At 39.3% G+C, this 17,068-nt stretch overlaps 1 protein-coding gene across 1 annotated transcript in view; it reads right to left on the bottom strand.

The window, feature by feature from the left end:
• Positions 1–15,153, bottom strand: part of macf1b (microtubule actin crosslinking factor 1b) — a 25,021-nt gene extending 9,868 nt beyond the window's left edge. The window contains exons 1-28 of the mRNA XM_016486887.1: positions 14,580–15,153; positions 14,345–14,401; positions 14,085–14,255; positions 12,883–13,049; positions 12,586–12,745; positions 12,399–12,483; positions 12,184–12,293; positions 11,978–12,109; positions 11,653–11,772; positions 11,449–11,556; positions 11,133–11,351; positions 10,613–10,816; positions 9,344–9,575; positions 8,994–9,220; positions 8,549–8,671; positions 8,340–8,441; positions 7,350–7,451; positions 7,082–7,246; positions 6,843–6,998; positions 5,752–5,949; positions 4,630–4,758; positions 4,349–4,519; positions 2,876–3,031; positions 2,589–2,795; positions 2,371–2,490; positions 1,395–1,560; positions 1,041–1,204; positions 872–961 (exon numbers count right to left, since the gene is read on the bottom strand). Coding sequence (XP_016342373.1) covers positions 872–961; positions 1,041–1,204; positions 1,395–1,560; positions 2,371–2,490; positions 2,589–2,795; positions 2,876–3,031; positions 4,349–4,519; positions 4,630–4,758; positions 5,752–5,949; positions 6,843–6,998; positions 7,082–7,246; positions 7,350–7,451; positions 8,340–8,441; positions 8,549–8,671; positions 8,994–9,220; positions 9,344–9,575; positions 10,613–10,816; positions 11,133–11,351; positions 11,449–11,556; positions 11,653–11,772; positions 11,978–12,109; positions 12,184–12,293; positions 12,399–12,483; positions 12,586–12,745; positions 12,883–13,049; positions 14,085–14,255; positions 14,345–14,401; positions 14,580–15,143 — 4,605 coding nt within the window. The 5' untranslated portion in view covers positions 15,144–15,153. The remainder of the gene's footprint in view (positions 1–871; positions 962–1,040; positions 1,205–1,394; positions 1,561–2,370; positions 2,491–2,588; positions 2,796–2,875; positions 3,032–4,348; positions 4,520–4,629; positions 4,759–5,751; positions 5,950–6,842; positions 6,999–7,081; positions 7,247–7,349; positions 7,452–8,339; positions 8,442–8,548; positions 8,672–8,993; positions 9,221–9,343; positions 9,576–10,612; positions 10,817–11,132; positions 11,352–11,448; positions 11,557–11,652; positions 11,773–11,977; positions 12,110–12,183; positions 12,294–12,398; positions 12,484–12,585; positions 12,746–12,882; positions 13,050–14,084; positions 14,256–14,344; positions 14,402–14,579) is intronic.
• Between the last annotated feature and the right edge of the window lie 1,915 nt (positions 15,154–17,068).

The raw sequence follows: 17,068 nt of genomic DNA, 5'->3' as shown, positions 1-17,068 counted from the left end.
TATATATATATATATATATACACATACATACACATACAGTATATATATATATATATATATATATATATAAGTTTGTATTTTTAATCAGTTTTAGTCATTTTAGTAGGCCTACTTCAATTTAAACTAAAAGAAAATAAGATAATTAATTATTATTAAAAATAATAATTTTTATTTTCTATTTCTGTAGTGAGCAATATGTTGGGATTTTCAAATATGTTATCTCATCATTCATCACCATCAGTACAGTGTTACTTTAGTATTACTATACTTCGTATTTATTAATATTTTAAATTTGTTTTCATATTTTGCTTTTTCATTTTGTTTGCAGTTAACGTTTTAGTATATTTTTACTGTATTTAATCAATTTTATTAATTTTTTCTTTTTAATGTTTTTTCTTTATTTTGATTTCAGTTTTAGTTTAAGTAATTAGTAATTTAGTAACTAAAAAAATATACATTTTGCCTTTGCAACTGTCTGCAATAAAATAAGTTATTATATTCTATTTAAATTCATTAACATTTGTTTTATTTCAATTAATGCACATTTAAAAAAAAACATTTTAGTTGACAGTAACAACACTACAGTACCTTGAATGTCTTTGGATAAAGTGTGAGGCGAATGCATGAGTGTAATATAAGTGTTTGTGATTATCAGTGGCGTGTGCTGGTACCCTTGGAATTGTAAGTTTACATCTCGCAATTCTGAATTTATATCTTACAATTTTGACATTTCTTTTTCCCAAAATTTTTTTCTTATTTTTTGTTTAACAAAAAATTTACATTAATTAAAAACATGTTTAACACCAATTTTTCTTTACAAAAAGACACTCCTTAAATTCATAAACACACTTTTGTGATGGCAAAATATTGCATCAGCCGTGCTGCTCCGCGTCAGATCCCTGACCGAGCGCTTCAGCGTGCGGATACAGCTGGCACGCTTCCCGAGCTCCCGCTGGAACACCTGCGCATCAGAGGAGGAGCAGAGCTCACCTACAGCAGCTCAAACACACAGAGTCAGTATATCCTGAGACGTGCTGTACCTTGTGCTTGTCTATCAGATTGCCGACCAGGTCTTTTTCACCACAGACAGGTACATCTTCAGCCAGCTGTGGCTCGGCTCTGTACAGCCAGTCATTAAGAGCCAGCAGAGCGTCAGTGAATCTGCCTGAAAACAGCAGAGCCTCTTCCAGCTTGTGCTGCCTTGGGACAGAAAAGCAGAGTTTAGAGCTCATACAAAACATTGTATAACATTTTGCACTTTGTGATGCAAAACATTAATGAGTGATTTTTTTGATACTTCCAAAACTACACTGTAGAAAATTACTTTTCAGAGATAGAATTATTGGAGTATGTTACAATAAAATACTATTTCAGTCTTTCTACTTCAAAATTTAATGTGGATTTGCCGCTGATGGTGTCCCATGAGTCTCTGAGCTCAGACACCATGTTCTCCAGGTGCTGCGTGTCTTCAGGACTCTGGGCTTTCTCCTGCAGCGAGCGGCCTCTCTTCAGACAGGCCTCGTACATGGGCCGCTTCAAGCGGAGCAGCTTCTGGAAGCCCTGAAAACATACAAATCCACTTTATAAATCAACCATTGTGAAGAATGCATGACTTCTGTGGTAAAATTTACAGTGTGGTTTATACTTAAAAAAAAAATAGAATATTTACTTTCACTGTCCAGTTTTACTTCACTTTTAAGGGGCACCAGATCATCAGAAATGGTTCCTTATTCCTGATCTTGATCATACTGATGCTTCTTTTAGTAATATTTTGAAGTATGGTATATCATATGACCCTATCGATCGATCTATCTATCTATCTATCTTAGACGTTTTTTCTCGGAATTTGAGTTTACATTTTGATGTCAACAAATTCAATTCAGTGTAGAGATGCACTGATACTAAATTTCTCAGTCGGGAACCCACCTTTATGTCGCTGCGTCAATTAGTTTTTATTGCTTTAACCTAGACAGCCATAAATCCGACACAAGAAACATTTTCTCCATTCAAGTTGCTGTCTGACAGGTTTTTCCGCACCCTTTTGATCGACAGGATATAATCAGACCTGATCATCAGCTGTTTTTAAGCAATATACTAAAAATCGCTTTTATCAGTCAATACCGATTATTGGCCGATACATTGATGCATCCCTAATTCAATGTCAATCAACTTTTTTCAGTGTACTAAGACTTTTTTTTTTTTTTCAAATACAATGTAAGATATATCAAAGAAAACCAAAGTTTGCCGGAAACTATTTGCAGTGTCAATGTAGCACTGGTCTAAAGGCCAACCCGTCTCCTGAGCCGAAACTCTCTCACACTGGCCTCAGAGCAGCGGATCATCCTTACTGAGTCCTGAGATGTGAAGTACCTTTTGTTCAGTGAGCTGCTGTTTGATCTCTTCCTGTGACACAGAGCTCTCTTTGTGTGTGTCCAGCGTCTGTTCAACCTCCGTCATCCAGTCCACCAGCAAGTGCCACGATTCACTGAACTGTGGAAGTGAAAAGCACAGACGTTTCGAATTTGCCAAATGATTTCCTGGGAACAGGTCTTTCTGTCGGTGTTGTAGTTCATATGAGAAGTCGATACCTGTTTAGCATGTCTTTTGGCGTCCTCGAGTGTTTTCCCCCTGTCTGTGGTGTGTTGGAGGAGTTTCTTGAATCGGTCCTGGACGGTCATGATCAGGTTCTGCACCACATCACAGTCTTCCTTCCTGCTGAGCTCGGACAGACGTGTGGCAGCGGTTTCCACACTCGTCTTCCTCTCTCCGTAAGACTGCACCTCACCTACCAGCACCTGCAGACGACAGGACTGAATCACACAGACACTCACAGCAGCACACACACAGATGCAGGCGCAGACGCAGACGCACATACCCTGTGCTCCTGAAGCTGAGCGCAGACGGTGTCCAGGATGAAGCTGGGCGCAGACAGAGTGTTTATGGTCTCCTCACACTTGGTCATTTTGGTCAGCAGGTCCTGGACATTACTGTTAAACTCCTTGGCAAGACCAAGCCCCTCTGTTAACTTTGCCTAAAAAAATCAGGGATATTATAGTTGACTAAACTAAGACCGTAAAAACATTTTTGTTACTTGAAATAAAATCTAATTTAACTGAAATACAACTAAAGAAAATAAAAATAAAAATAACTTTTTTTGAAAATTTCATATTCATTTCATATCATTCATTTCATATCATTTAATTTACCATTTAAATTTCTTCGGCAACATTTCTCATTTTTATCAAACCTGATGTACTAAAATAAATAAATAAATAAATAAACAACATATTTTTAAAAATTGGGGAAAACAAAAACAAACACACACACACACACACACACACACATAGTGTGTCTATTGCATACTGTTTCCAAGCAATAGCATATCATAACATAAAGCTGAAAATCTAAATTTAAATTTCTTCGGCAACATTTCTCATTTTTATCAAACCTGATGTACTAAAATAAATAAATAAATAAATAAACAACATATTTTTAAAAATTGGGGAAAACAAAAACAAACACACACACACACACACACACACAGTGTGTGTATTGCATACTGATTCCAAGCAATAGCATATCATAACATAAAGCTGAAAATCTAAATGATTAAAAAATAATAATTACATAATTTAGATAATAATAATTTAGATAGTTTAATTTACTATGAATAAAAATGATCTGAATTAAAAAAAATGTAAAACGTTGATGTAGAAAATTATTTTGTTTATTTTAAGATTAGCCAGAAGAAATTAATATTTTAATAATTTTACTTTGAAAGTGTTAATGTCAACAGATCATCACAGCCACACTTCTGGAGTAAATAACATTTTTACTTTCTTTGGTTACACTTTGTAATAAAGTTCCATTTGTTAACATTAGTTAACTTCATTAGCTATGATGAACTAACAATGAAAAACAATTCTAAAGCATTTATTCATTTCAGGTCATTTTAATTTCACTCATTTACTCATATATTATATAAATCAAAAGTATGTGTCAATTTTATTTAATGGAGCTGAGCTGGCAAGAACTAACAATAAACAGTAGTGTTTTTATTAACTAACATTAATGTAACTAACAAAGATGAATAAACACTATAACAAAAGTATTGCTAATTGGTAGTTTATATTAGTTAATATATTAACTGATGTTAACAACTAGGATGTTATTGTGAAGTGTTACTCTTCTTTTTAATTATGTATACAGCAAATAATAATGTACTGTATATGTAAAAATGCTTTTAAATTCAAGTAAATTAAACTCTCAAAACTTTATGCAATACTATGTTGTAAGCCTGCAGATATACTGTAGGTGGCTATAATTATGCCGAATACACCGTCATCACCTTTCTTTCTTGCATTTTAGCATAGACAGCGCTCCATTTCTGCTCCAGCATGCATAAGCTATGCTCCGTGCTGGAGCCCCGGGCCACTTCACGTCCCTCCAGCATCCGGTGGATGGCGTTGCGAACATTTGTGTAGGTGTGCATTTTAGAATCCATCTCATTACACAACTCCTGCAACGCAAGATACAGAAATCTATTTATAAAAATACAGTGTTTTATAAACACAGCTTGCAGGGTTAAGACTCCAAATGTTCAGCATGCAGAATTAAAGTCCTCATTACCAAATGAGCGCTCAGTCTCTCGTTGGCAGAGTCTGGCATTCCCCACACGGTCTTACTGGACGACAGCCTCAGGTCTGTGTGCTCCAGCCACTGCAGGAGATCCTGGATCTCCATGGTTACGTCCTGAACCTAAAATCCAGTTATAAGGGCTGAGTTTAAAATACACCGCAAATCAGCACTGAATTATCTAAAACTTCTGCCTGAGCTTAAACTTATATCTTGCATATATATATATATATATATATATATATATATATACACACAGTATATCAGCATTTAGCTGTAATAGAAAGCTTTCGTAACATCATAAATGTCTTTGTCACTTTTGATCGATTTAATGCATCCTTGCTGAACAAAAGTGTTAATTTCTTTAATTTATTTCCAAAAAAAACCTGATAAATGCTGTTCTTTTGAACTTTCTTTTCATCAAAGAATCCTGAAAAAATTGTACACAACTGTTTTCAACATTAATAATAATCAGAAATGTTTCTTGAGCAGCAAATCAGCATATTAGAATGATTTCTGAAGATCATGTGACACTGTAGACTGGAGTAATGATGCTGAAAATACAGCTGCGCATCACAGAAATAAATGACAGTTTAACAGATATTCACATAGAAAACAGCTATTTTAAATTGTAAAAATAATTCACAATATTACTGTTTTTGCTGTATTTTGGATCAAATAAATTCAGCCTTGGTGAGCAGAATTAACTCCTTTAAAAACATACAAAAATGTTACAGATCTAAAACTACTGAACGGTAGTTTACACTCAAAAACTGAGATGCATAAGCTCAATCAGATCAGATCAATGAGGTCTACGATCAATCAGGTCCAGAAAGAAATACAGAACCTGTGCTAACTGAAAGAAAACAAGTTGACAAAAACATTGAATACAAGATTTGGTGATAGCATGTCATAATGAGAGATTTACAAGCAATTTTTAAAATGCTGGTTATTTTTGACTAAGAACACCAAATTAGGTAAAAGAGTTTCAGCACGGTTTAAGATTACGTAATTTTTTGAGGAAAGGGGAATGTAAACATAAGCACAATGGGACTGAAACTTACTAAAACCATTCTATTTTATTGAATTCTGTAATCTGGTTTATTTGCTGGTCACCTGACTGAGGTTATTTTCCAGCTCTAGCTGTCTGCGCTCTGTCTCACAGCGCACAAATTCCCAACGTTCGTTCAGCTGTTCCAGACGAGTCTGCAGGACATGTGAGCTGTCTCCCGCCCCAGACTCCATCAGGTTTCTGCCGGCCTGGTTCAGAGAGTCTACCGTGTGCACATGGGACATCACATCATTCCACAGAACCTAAATGCACACAACAAAGCACTTTTGATTAAAAGCAGTAGCCAGTATACTGCACAGACTGTGTAAAGATTGTGTAGGATGCAGTAAGCAGTGGCTGGCTTTTATAGCTTAATCTTTTTTATTGACGACTGCTGGCTAGCTCACAACTTCAATTTTTTATTCTATGACCATATGGGTGAACATGATTTCACCAAGTACAACGTGTTTCTGGATCAACATCCTTTTTGATCCTGGAACAATATTCTAATTATCCAATCGGAATTGAGGGATATGTTTACAGGAAATTTCAGTTTTAGGCTTACAATCAGAGTTACATGCTTCTGCACCTTTGCTATTCAGCTATCACTATTTTAGGGATACGATATGGTAGGGATTGGGTTAGGGTAATATTAGTAATGTTGTTCCAGGATCAACGTTCTGTTATTGTTTCATTAAATTATGAAAACATCCAGTTTTGCCTCAATAAACTCCTAATTTGCTGCTTATTAATAGTTAGTAACGTAGTTGTTCAGTTTAGGTATGTGTTTTTTATTTATTTATGTTTTTAAAAACTTATGGGATTGTTATTTTTGAATGTTCTCTGGACGTTTTGAAACAAGTAGGAAAAAAAAAATAAAACGCTAGATGAACATCTAACTAAAACTTTTCAGAAATGAAACATTCCATGAGTTTTTGTACTTGGAACTGTTGTAGAACTGTTGCTCATAACATTGAGAGAACCTTGCCAGAACGAACCGAGAACATTCCTTGTTACTATGCAGCATTCAGTAAGCAGTACACTAGTGTTTCATTGGAAACGAGCATAAATCACTGTAAAAGTGAGGACACAACATTGGCGCAAGAATGTGTATATAAAAACATACCACAGACAAACTTAGAGTTTAAGTTTGTACCTTGTGCTTGGCTAGCTCTATCTCACAGGTTTGCAGGTCGATGCTGATTGGCTGAAAGGCTTGCAGTAGGTCAGCCGTGTGGGAGAGCCAGGCGTGCAACTCATCAAGAGTGTTCTGGAACTGACCCAAGCCCAGCAATGCACACTCCAGCTGGTGCTGCTCAAAAACACAGCGCTGTCGTTGAAGTACCATTATGATGAAACAATATATATATTTTTTCCATTTAGCTGAGATTTTACCTGTCTGCTGACAGTCTCTGACTCCAAGTTGTCCCATCGCTGACGGAAGTCGCACAGTGGAGAAATGGACCCAGGTCGCTCGGTGCCCGGGGAGAGACGACACACAAAGCGATGGTTTAGACTCTCAATCGCAATCTTCTTCTGATAGAGCTCTCGCTTAAATTCCTGAAAGAGAGGTGAAGATGGCATGACCACAAAAGCTCTGATGAAATCCGATTGTGAGAATTCAGTTTTCAGTTTCCAAGGTAAGTTGTTTGTGTGGTCTAACCTTCAGGTCACACAGCTGCTCTTTAACTGATCCCAGGTCAGATCCCACTGAGAACTCCTCGGTGGATTTCAGCTCTGCAGAGTTCAGCCACTCAAAGAGTCCCTTCAAGAGAAGGTCTTATTTTTAAGCCTGCTTTTAAAAACATTTGTAATATTCTCTTGACCCATCCTAGAGTACATATGAATATTTATAAATGCACATTTTGTCAGTTTCTTCCATTGTCTCATAAAGTCAGTGCAACCAACAAGAGATTTCACTGAATTTAATCCAAATCCTCTATGGCTAGCTTTGGCCTCTCTCAGAAGGGCATCCAAAAGCCCTGCCAATTGGCAGGAAACTGGCCAGTCTGTTAGAGACTCATCACTACATCCACACGGAGGCATGAATACTGAAATACTACAACTGTAGACAGAGACCTACCACCAATGGATGAGACAAGAGACCACTCTTTGGGATTGTGTTTGAATGTTTTGTACTGCAAGTACAGAATTCATTAGGTAGCCTAAAATGTCAGGTTCTGCCTTTTTTTCTGTTGCTTTCATACTTGACAGTGATGTGACGTGTAGCCATGTATGGTGTCCCATACTCGGAATTTGTGTTTACAAATACCAAGACTCAAACCCGTGACCTTTGGGATACAAGTCCAACTCTCTAACCATTAGGCCACGACTGCCCCTTAAGGTAAGGTACTTACTTAAGGTAATGACTGAAAATTAGTTAGACCTAAAGTACGCATGGCATTGTACATAATAGACCAATTGTGGTGTGCGAGAAGGTCGGCTCTACAAAGAACAGTCAAAGCAATGTAAATACTTGTGCATATAATTTATGAGGACTGAAGAGAGCACATCAATATGGGAAAAAAGCCAAAACCTGGACATTTTAAGTAATATAGAAATCCCAGCCACGATGTCCAGGAAAAAGAGGATGTCATCCTACATTAGGAATGTTTTGAAAGGAAATGAGATCTGTTTCTTGTGGCTAACTCACCTGCATGCTGTCCTGATAATGAAGAGCCATTCGTAAACATTCTTCTAACTTACTGTTGCACTCTGTCCAGATCTTACTGAGATTGTTCCACGTGCCGTAAAGCTGCGGAGAAAGACCACTGGATAATGAAATATGAACAATTAAGTGCATTATGTAGGCCTACAGCAGTTTCTGTGGGGTTTAGTCTCATTTAAATTTCAAATACAAACCTCATCCAAACTTTTCGTGACCTCTGGTTTGTCTGTGTCACCACAAGCTGACATGAGTTCCATTCCCAGAATTCCTAGTGTGTCCAGGTCACCTTGCAGAGAATCAATGTCCTCCCTGAGTGTCTGAGAAGGCAGGATAATAGAGTTTGGATGGTATGAGGCAAAGAGTTGATTCAAAACTTTCAGGAATATCCTTAAATAACCTTGCTGAAAGACTAAAACCAGGCAATGAGCATATCATATGTTCTGTTTTGGACGCTAGTCCCCATGATGGGATGTACAGCTAAAGGCTGCTAAAGCAAAACTAGCAAGATTACTCTGGTCAACTAGCTTCACCAACATTTTCAGCATTTCTGGTTCACCAGCTAGACCAGCAATAAACCAGCCAGCCTGGACCAGCATAGAGCAGGGAAACAATGACAACAGTATCACGTTTGTATCCTACCTGCATGGTCTCCAGGCTCTGTCGGATGGTTTCTGAATCTGATCGACTGGAGTTGAGGTCCAGAACAGCCTGCTGGGCATCATTCAGTCCAGCTGTCATGTCACTCACTTCATTCCAGAACCTGACTGCCAGATCCAGTAGATTGAGAAGCCACTTCTCCCTCTCCTGAGCTTGCCTTTGAGCCTCCTCCCAGCGGCTTGTTAGACTGCAAACCCGCTCTTGAATCGCTGAAATTACCAAGATCATCACAGACAGACCACGCTTTTGAAACAAAGTGCTTATGTGATGTTCTGTCATGTAACGCTATATGTGCCAGGAGATGCATGTGATACATTAAGTGCTTGAGGTACCTGTGCCAATGGAACTGTCCCCAAGAGCTCCTGTGTTGGTCAGGAGCTCCTGAGCCTGTGTCCTCACACTGCTGAGGTCCAGATCCATTTTAGAGAGCTCAGACAATGTGTGCTTGTTGTCCTGTAGCTGCTCCTGAATTCGTGGGGTGAGGCCTTGAAGAGCCATTGAGGCCTGCATGTGACTACACAGACGCTCCAGTCTCTCTCCAATCAGAGTCATCCTCTCATTCAGCTGACATGGACATACAGAGTGTCAGGAGTGAGCTAGCATTTATGCAGCTAAAATGTGACAATAACGTCTTTCTATACCACTTTAGCAAAACATATGGCTTCTTTGAAAACAGGTTGTATCAGTGTAAGGTGGCGTTCCTGTAGCTCAGTTGAGCATGGCGTTAGCAACACCAAGTTCATGGGTTTGAATCGCTGGGAATGTATAAACTGATAAAAGTTATTAAAAAGCTTTTAATAAAAGGTTAATTTTTGTATCCTTCTCTAAGTGTCCGGTACAATAATCTCAGCCTCTGGTTCTCCCCTTCTCATACAATGGAGTTTTGGGGCATTCATCAGAAGTAGGTCCTCTCTGTGAAGGTTTGACTTATTCAAGTTAAAGAAACTCTGATTTATAGCTAAAGACCATGTTAAACCAAACTACCATAAGAAGTTAATTTAGCTGCATTCTCCAGTATGGGTTGAGGAGAAAAGTCTTGTCTGTCTCGCAAAATAATGCTCAGAAGGCAGAGTTCCAGACATCAAAATGATACTTTATTGCAAGAAGACAATAAAGCTGAGATGCCTGCAGAACATCTGACCATCTCACTCTCAGCTCACAGTTTTATACAGTTTTCAGTGATCTTATTGCAGGTGTTCTCCTCCCAATACTCCCTAACTCTTCCACCACGGCCAACTCATTGTTGGTTCTCTGTGTAAGGATGGTAGACTGCCAACTAGCCTATTTCAAAACATATCACAAAGTGATTATTTGGAGTATTTACCTCATAATTTTTATCCAAAGAATATGTTGAAGGCCATGTGGCCCAAAAGAGCAACTTAGTATCAGTGCGGATGCAAACCGCAAGCAACTTCAGCTAAAATCCCATTCTTTCCCGTGTGACTTCTCTCACAGTCATGTAGGCCATGGGGCCTTCAAAACACATCTGGCTTTCACAGTATTCAAACTACTTCTACAGTTGTTTTCTATATTTCTATAGGATAAATAAAATATTTCATCACATGCACTAGGAATCAGCATCAAATCTACATGTGTGTCACCTGTGTATAGCGGGGCAGAGACTCCTCCAGTACTCCAGCAGCTTCTTGAACCCTGTCTCTGATGGCCAGGTGCTGCTCTTCAGTGTCCCTGGCTTTCTGGCAGAACTCCTGTCCCTGAGCTGCATTCAGGTCTGATAGACGCTGGGCCAGCATGATCAGCCGTGCTATCAGCGGCTTATGCTCTGCTATGGACTCCCTAATGCCCTGTTTGGAAGTAATGGAGCACCATGATCAAACATTGGTGTTTGTATTGCTTTATCTGAAACTACTAATGAAGTCTAATGATTGCATTACAAAGTTTAAGAATTTTCCTATGAACTGTGTCCATTAAGATACTGAACACAGTCAGATGGCTATTATATTCTTGAGAATACTGTATACTGCACAACAATGATTTATTTAGTTAAATGGCCAAACCAGTGTGGAGTCCAATTTGTTTGAACTTGAAGTTGCAAATGCAAGCACAAACATGTATATCTGCTGTTAATACCTTGCTCTGAAGAAGCAGGTTGTTTAGTACCTGTAAGAGGTCCTGTTGTTCTCGGAAAGCCTCGTAGCTGATGGTGTTCAGGGTAAACTGACCAATAAGGGCTTTGGTTTCCTGTAACCATGGTAACACCTCAGCATAGCCCTCTGAGAACTGAGAAAAGAGCGACTGAGCATGCTCCAGTTGAAGCACGACATGCGAATTAGTGGCAGTAGTGACCTGACACTGCTCCTGTAAGGTGTCTATGGAAGACTTTGGAAGAAAAAAAGGCATTAGTATTATGTGGTTTCCTGTCTAGGTTATTATGTCAAAATATTTAAAAAGGTATTAAGAATGTACATTAGCTTACCTGGAGTCTCAGTGTATCCCCATCCTCAGTGTACGTCTGCAGGAGTTCCAAAATCTTCACCATTTTCTCAATGTTAAACTTGTGCTGCAGAATCTCTACAGCAAGTATCTGTAGAACAACAGACATTATATGAATCATTTTGAAGATTTTTACAGCATTTCTAGTATATATGCAGAGAAACTCTGTGAATGTGCAAAAACTCACTTTCTGCTCATTGAGCTGGGATGCAATGACGTCTGGGTCCAGATTAATGGCTCCGAGCTCCTCCAGTGCCAGTGAGATGTCTCTAAACCAAGCCAACTCTTTCTCAACAGCCTGTTCCAGCTGATTAAATGCAAACAGGGTGATGGGCAAGTAAGCATTTAGCAGCTGCTTTTATCCAAAGTGACTTTAGATTTTAAATGCCTTGCTTAGGAAGCAGCAGCTTTCTGGTTGCCAGCTCTTATCTTTAAACCACTACAACACAGTGGTCCAGAATGATATTCTGTGTATGTTACTGCATTATGAAAATTATCCACCTGTCTCTTACCTTCTGCCTCTCAGAAGAACACAAGACTGCATCCCCAGTCTCAGTCTGGGCAGCAGGAGCCAGCAGCTCTCTCTCGATTCGACCAAGCCACAGGTGGAGGTCTTCCTGACTGGAGGTACATCGACTAGATTCCTCCACAGCTCTCTCTCGATTCGACCAAGCCACAGGTGGAGGTCTTCCTGACTGGAGGTACATCGACTAGATGCCTCCAAAGCCTGTTCCAGCCTCTGCAGGACATCAGCACTACCCAGACTCATCACTGAGTACCGGATACGCAGACTGTCCACCCGCTCCTGCACCAGCTGGGTTTCCTCCTCTTTAGATTAGCATGTGAAAGACCGAAACATGTTTGAAACATGATCTTGTGGGTATTGTGCAAGGTTTAGTGTATTAAAAGAAAAAAAATGGCAGGAAACACCACCTGAAATCTTTTCCATGAGCTCATGAGCACATTGTTGGAGTTTCCCCAGGTCGACACTCTTAGCTTTTATCTCTTCCATGACTGCCTAAAAGGTGATAGAGAAATGCAAAAATGTCTTACACACTGAAATCTTGTAGTATGCAAACTTAATAATGGAAAACAAAACATTTTCTAATGTTTTGTTAACCTTGGCCTGTCCTGCAGCTTCTTGCAGATGGAGCATCCCTCTCTCTGCAGAGCGAAGCTCAGCTAAGTCCTGATCCACAGATATAAGCCATTGCTGAAGTCTGTCTGTCCTCTCCTGGAATAGCTGAGCTCTTGGCAGAATGCCCTCCAGAATCTTGTGTCTGTCAAAACAACTCACGTTCCATCACTAATGTCAGAGTTACCTACCCAAAACATCTTGTAAAAAAGTCAGTCTGACAGCCCCATCTAAGTGGGTCGATCTGGGAGCAGAATGCGCTGCAGTGAGGACCAGACTGACCTGCTGTTGGTGCCCTGAAGTAGAGCCTCCCACTTGAGTTTGAGCTGTGCAAGCTGCACTTTGGTCTTTTCACCGTCATTTCCCTGAAGCCCCTCTGCCAGGTGTGGACCCTCCTGCATCATGGTCTCCATACTGGGTCTCCTGTCCTCCAGGAGGCGCTGTAAGAGCTGCAGGACAAGAAACTTATTATGCTGAAGAAATTTATTATGCTCCCTCCAAGGGCAAGGCATAGGTTCAGAGACCTGAAGTGCCAGATCCAAAATATAATCCAATCTAGAAAAGCACCTAAATGTGCAGTTCTGTGGTTCTCCAGGACAAGAATTGAGAACCACTGGCAAATGGTGGTCCATTTGTCATTTTATGGTGTAAGGCCTAGGTCAACCTTTGCAACTTTCCTACAACTTTTATCTCCAACTTGCTTCAGCACACATGGCCTGTGATTTTTCAAGTGATCCTGAAGAGCTTAATTAGCTGGTTCTGGTGTGTTTGATTAGGGTTTTAGCTAAACTCTGCTGGACAGTGGGTCCTCAGGAGTAGGGTTGAAGACCTATGGTGTAAGGTGGTCATGAACACCTCTTATGTGCCCTTTGGCAAATTTCACGCTTATACTATTGTTAACACGGCCACTATTGCAACTGCTTTTAAGTGGCTTACATAAATCTGTTAATCTCTGTAGGCCTACAGGCTACCGAAGAAACTTATAGAATTAACTTCCTAAAACAATTTTGTAGAACACCCCCCCCTTGCGTCTTTGAAGATGCCTTGTATGAGGAAGCAAACACACATTTGGTTCATAGAGTTATTGCTCCTTTTGAGAATCTACAAGCTTTATAATGCACCTTGTTCTCTCTTGTCGCACTTAAGTCAAATGCTTGTATCATGTGTCAGAGGAGCATTGTGGGTATTCAGGTATGTTTCACCTTACTCACTAAGCTAACAAAGATGTATATCTCAAAAAGGTGAATTGCTTTTTTTTTCTTCACCCATTCCCATATCATACACAAAGGCATTCAAAGCTTATTATATGCATGAACTTACCCAGTATGCTTCTCAGTTCAAGAAAAGTTTAAGGATTGGATGAGAAATTACACGACAAGGCTTTTAAAATAGGGTAGCCTTTTTTATTAATAATTTATTTAAATATTAATGTATTAGTTTATTGTTTGTTTGTCTATATAGCACCAACTGAGTTTGTAACATACCTTCTGTTCTTGCAGTTGGGCTTTCAACACTTTAAACTCTGAGGATGGTGGTTTTTGATTGGCTGTCAGCTCCTCAATCTCGCAGACCCACGTCAGCAGCGTTTCCAGATTTTGCAGGAATTTCAACGGATCCTTGAACTCATCTTTCAGAGCCAAAACATTTCTGCAATCCTTAACATAAGACCAGACAATATGCTAATTCTTAAAAAAAACACTTTTTTTAATGAAGTACAATTTAAGAAAAGATCATTGAAATGTACCTTCCATTGATCTAGACTTGATTCCTGGTCTGAACTTGACTGACCATCATTCAGCAGCTGTGAATCAGAACAACTTATTTAATTGCACTGAATAAATTGGTGATGCATTGTTGATACATTGACTCCAATATCAGTTAAATGAAAATGGTAAATGATGATAAAATAAAGGAAAATATGTTAGGCCTTCAATGAAGAACTTTAAAATCGAAAATAAATTAAAATGAAATTGAATGACCTCTGCAAGTTCCTCAGCAGCTCCAGTAAGGACTCTCACAGTTCTAGTAACAATAGGGTCACCTCCTTTGCCTGCAGGAGGATACTCTGTCACCTCCACAATCTCTGTAACAATTGTCTCTGTCACTTCTGTGACTTCGGTAACCTCTCGAGTGTTCGGAGGTTTCCAGGACCAGGGACTTCCAGAATCCCTTCTCTGCAGGCTGGCTCTCCTGTCCACGGATCCATACTGACTCAGGGGGGATCTTCTGTACTCTGGAATATTACACCTTCTGGGCAAAGACCCATTTCTTGGTGTTTTTACTGGGGACGGAGTGCTTTGCCAGGCATTGTCCAGAGTGCTGGTAGTGGTGACAGTAGGGGCTGGGGAACTTCTCTGCTTGTCCGGTGTTGGAGTTTGTCGAAGAACCTCTTCCACGTCCTCTTTCCTTGTCTCTTCTTTAGGAGGCTCTGGGAGCGGCCATTCTCTTCGTTGCTGGTAGCACTCTTTCAAGACGCTTTCATCTGACTTAACCTTTTTGGACTTTTGTCCCAAACAGCTAGGTCTGCTAATGAGGTTACCCATGATTCTTCAATCCACGGGTTAATCGGGTCCCTGTGCCATACATACAGGACTTGCCTAAACTACCTACAACACAAGAAAGGTCAAAATGAGAAGATACTTTTCTTAAACAGTAAAAAACCTATATCTTTTCAAGGAAACAGTATTAGTTTCCACTGCAGTCTTCAAAAGAGATTAATCCAGCTCTGACAAAGACCACTAAGCTTAAATCTCAATTAGATTCCTTGCTGTCCTACAAAGGAGTCTTTCACCACTGTCACGCCAACAAACACCACCATCATTATTTATATGGCAGAGACAGTAACACTTGACTGAGGCTCTGTCCTGACCAAGAGGGGCCAGATTACTGCGGGAGAACTACAACATGAACACAGAATTGCTAGTACTATCCATACAAATGCAACTGACAAGCCTGTTTATGAGGGCAGTCTCCTCCAGGATACCCACAGCTCTTCCTGGCAGCCACAGCCACTGTCCTCTGCCAAGACTATCCACGGGATGGCCCTGGGAAACCATTTAACTCCTGATCAAATATGACAGGCATGGAAATGCTGCTTCATTTCTTTGCCACAAAAGAATGAACAGTGTTTTTTAAGTTCACGTGTTCATGGTTTACTGGGAAACACAGACCACATGCCTGAAGAACAGGACAGCGATGGACACGTAGACACACAACGAGTTAATGTGCAGAAACACTTATTCAGAGATATTTTTTCAACTAAAGACGATTATGTGTGGTTGAAATTCATACAGGCCTTCATCGTTGGCCAAATTACTGTCCTGATAAATAGTAAATGTACATATTTGTAAAATAAAAGTTTACAGGCTACTTTGTGTGGATTGCAATAGCGCAATTAATTAAAACACCTGTGCAACAGTGCTATTTCAGTGCTCTTAGAATCTGCTTGAAGATTGCAGGTGGTAAGTGAATGTGCTCCTGTTTAGTGAAGAAAGATTGCTTTCTTTATCTACTTTGTTGCAGATGCATCTTCTAAAATGTACAGTTCATATTGAAATCTCTGACTGTTGATTTCACAATGTCTGCGCACAGTTTGTGTCTTTGTTGAGATCTCTTCTGAAACTACTGGAGACGTGAGATTACTGTGGTCTGTTTTGAAAGAGAAAAATCTAAGAAAAATCTCCATTTGCTCTCTATTTCTGTTTTCTCTCACTCCTGTCTAAGAGAAACAATTAAACAGATCAAATTTCAGATTTTTTTATTCTTGGGTAAAAGCAGACAAAATCTGAAAAAAAAAAAATCAAAATTTTACAAAACCTATTCTGTTTTATACCTAGCAAAATCACAAAGCTTTTATTTTATAGAATGCAATGACACGTTGGCCTTTGGGTTGATGGTTTTGTTTGTGCAGGAAATACAGAGCTCTGTTGAATCCAGATAAGAGTGTATGTTAATTGCACAGGTGATCTGGGTCAGTCCAGGTCATTGTGGTTCACTGCATGCTAATGGCGAGGCTGAGGCATCTGGCTCCAGACAGCAGACAGACTCAGTGATTCTAGATCACTGGAGCAGAAGACTTAGTATCAGCCCACATTCTAGCAGGGTGGATTAGTTTGTATAATGTGTGAATTGACATTGCTAACAAGTGACTGGAAATACTGTAATGATGAGTCTGATGCTCTGAACGCTAGCTTATAAATTGATTGAACTAAACAATTACTAAGATCTCTATGAAACTGCTTTATTTAAGAGACTCATTGGTCATGCATTTGCAACACTACGGCAGAGATACTGGTGAACACTAAACACATGGCTTGTAAGAAACATTTTTCTTCATTCGGTTTCCATAAAATTAGTACATAAAGCCATAAAATCTATATAATCAATCTGAACAATATCACCATTGACAAATGCTCTTCCTCAAATCAAGTTTAATTATATTAAGTCATTCCATCCATCTCACACGCAG

This window comes from Sinocyclocheilus anshuiensis, unplaced genomic scaffold (assembly GCF_001515605.1).
Source record: "Sinocyclocheilus anshuiensis isolate Anshui unplaced genomic scaffold, SAMN03320099.WGS_v1.1 scaffold181, whole genome shotgun sequence".
Taxonomy (NCBI): domain Eukaryota; kingdom Metazoa; phylum Chordata; class Actinopteri; order Cypriniformes; family Cyprinidae; genus Sinocyclocheilus; species Sinocyclocheilus anshuiensis.
Note: the sequence above shows the minus strand (reverse complement) of the source record. Positions and strands in the feature narration are given on the sequence as shown.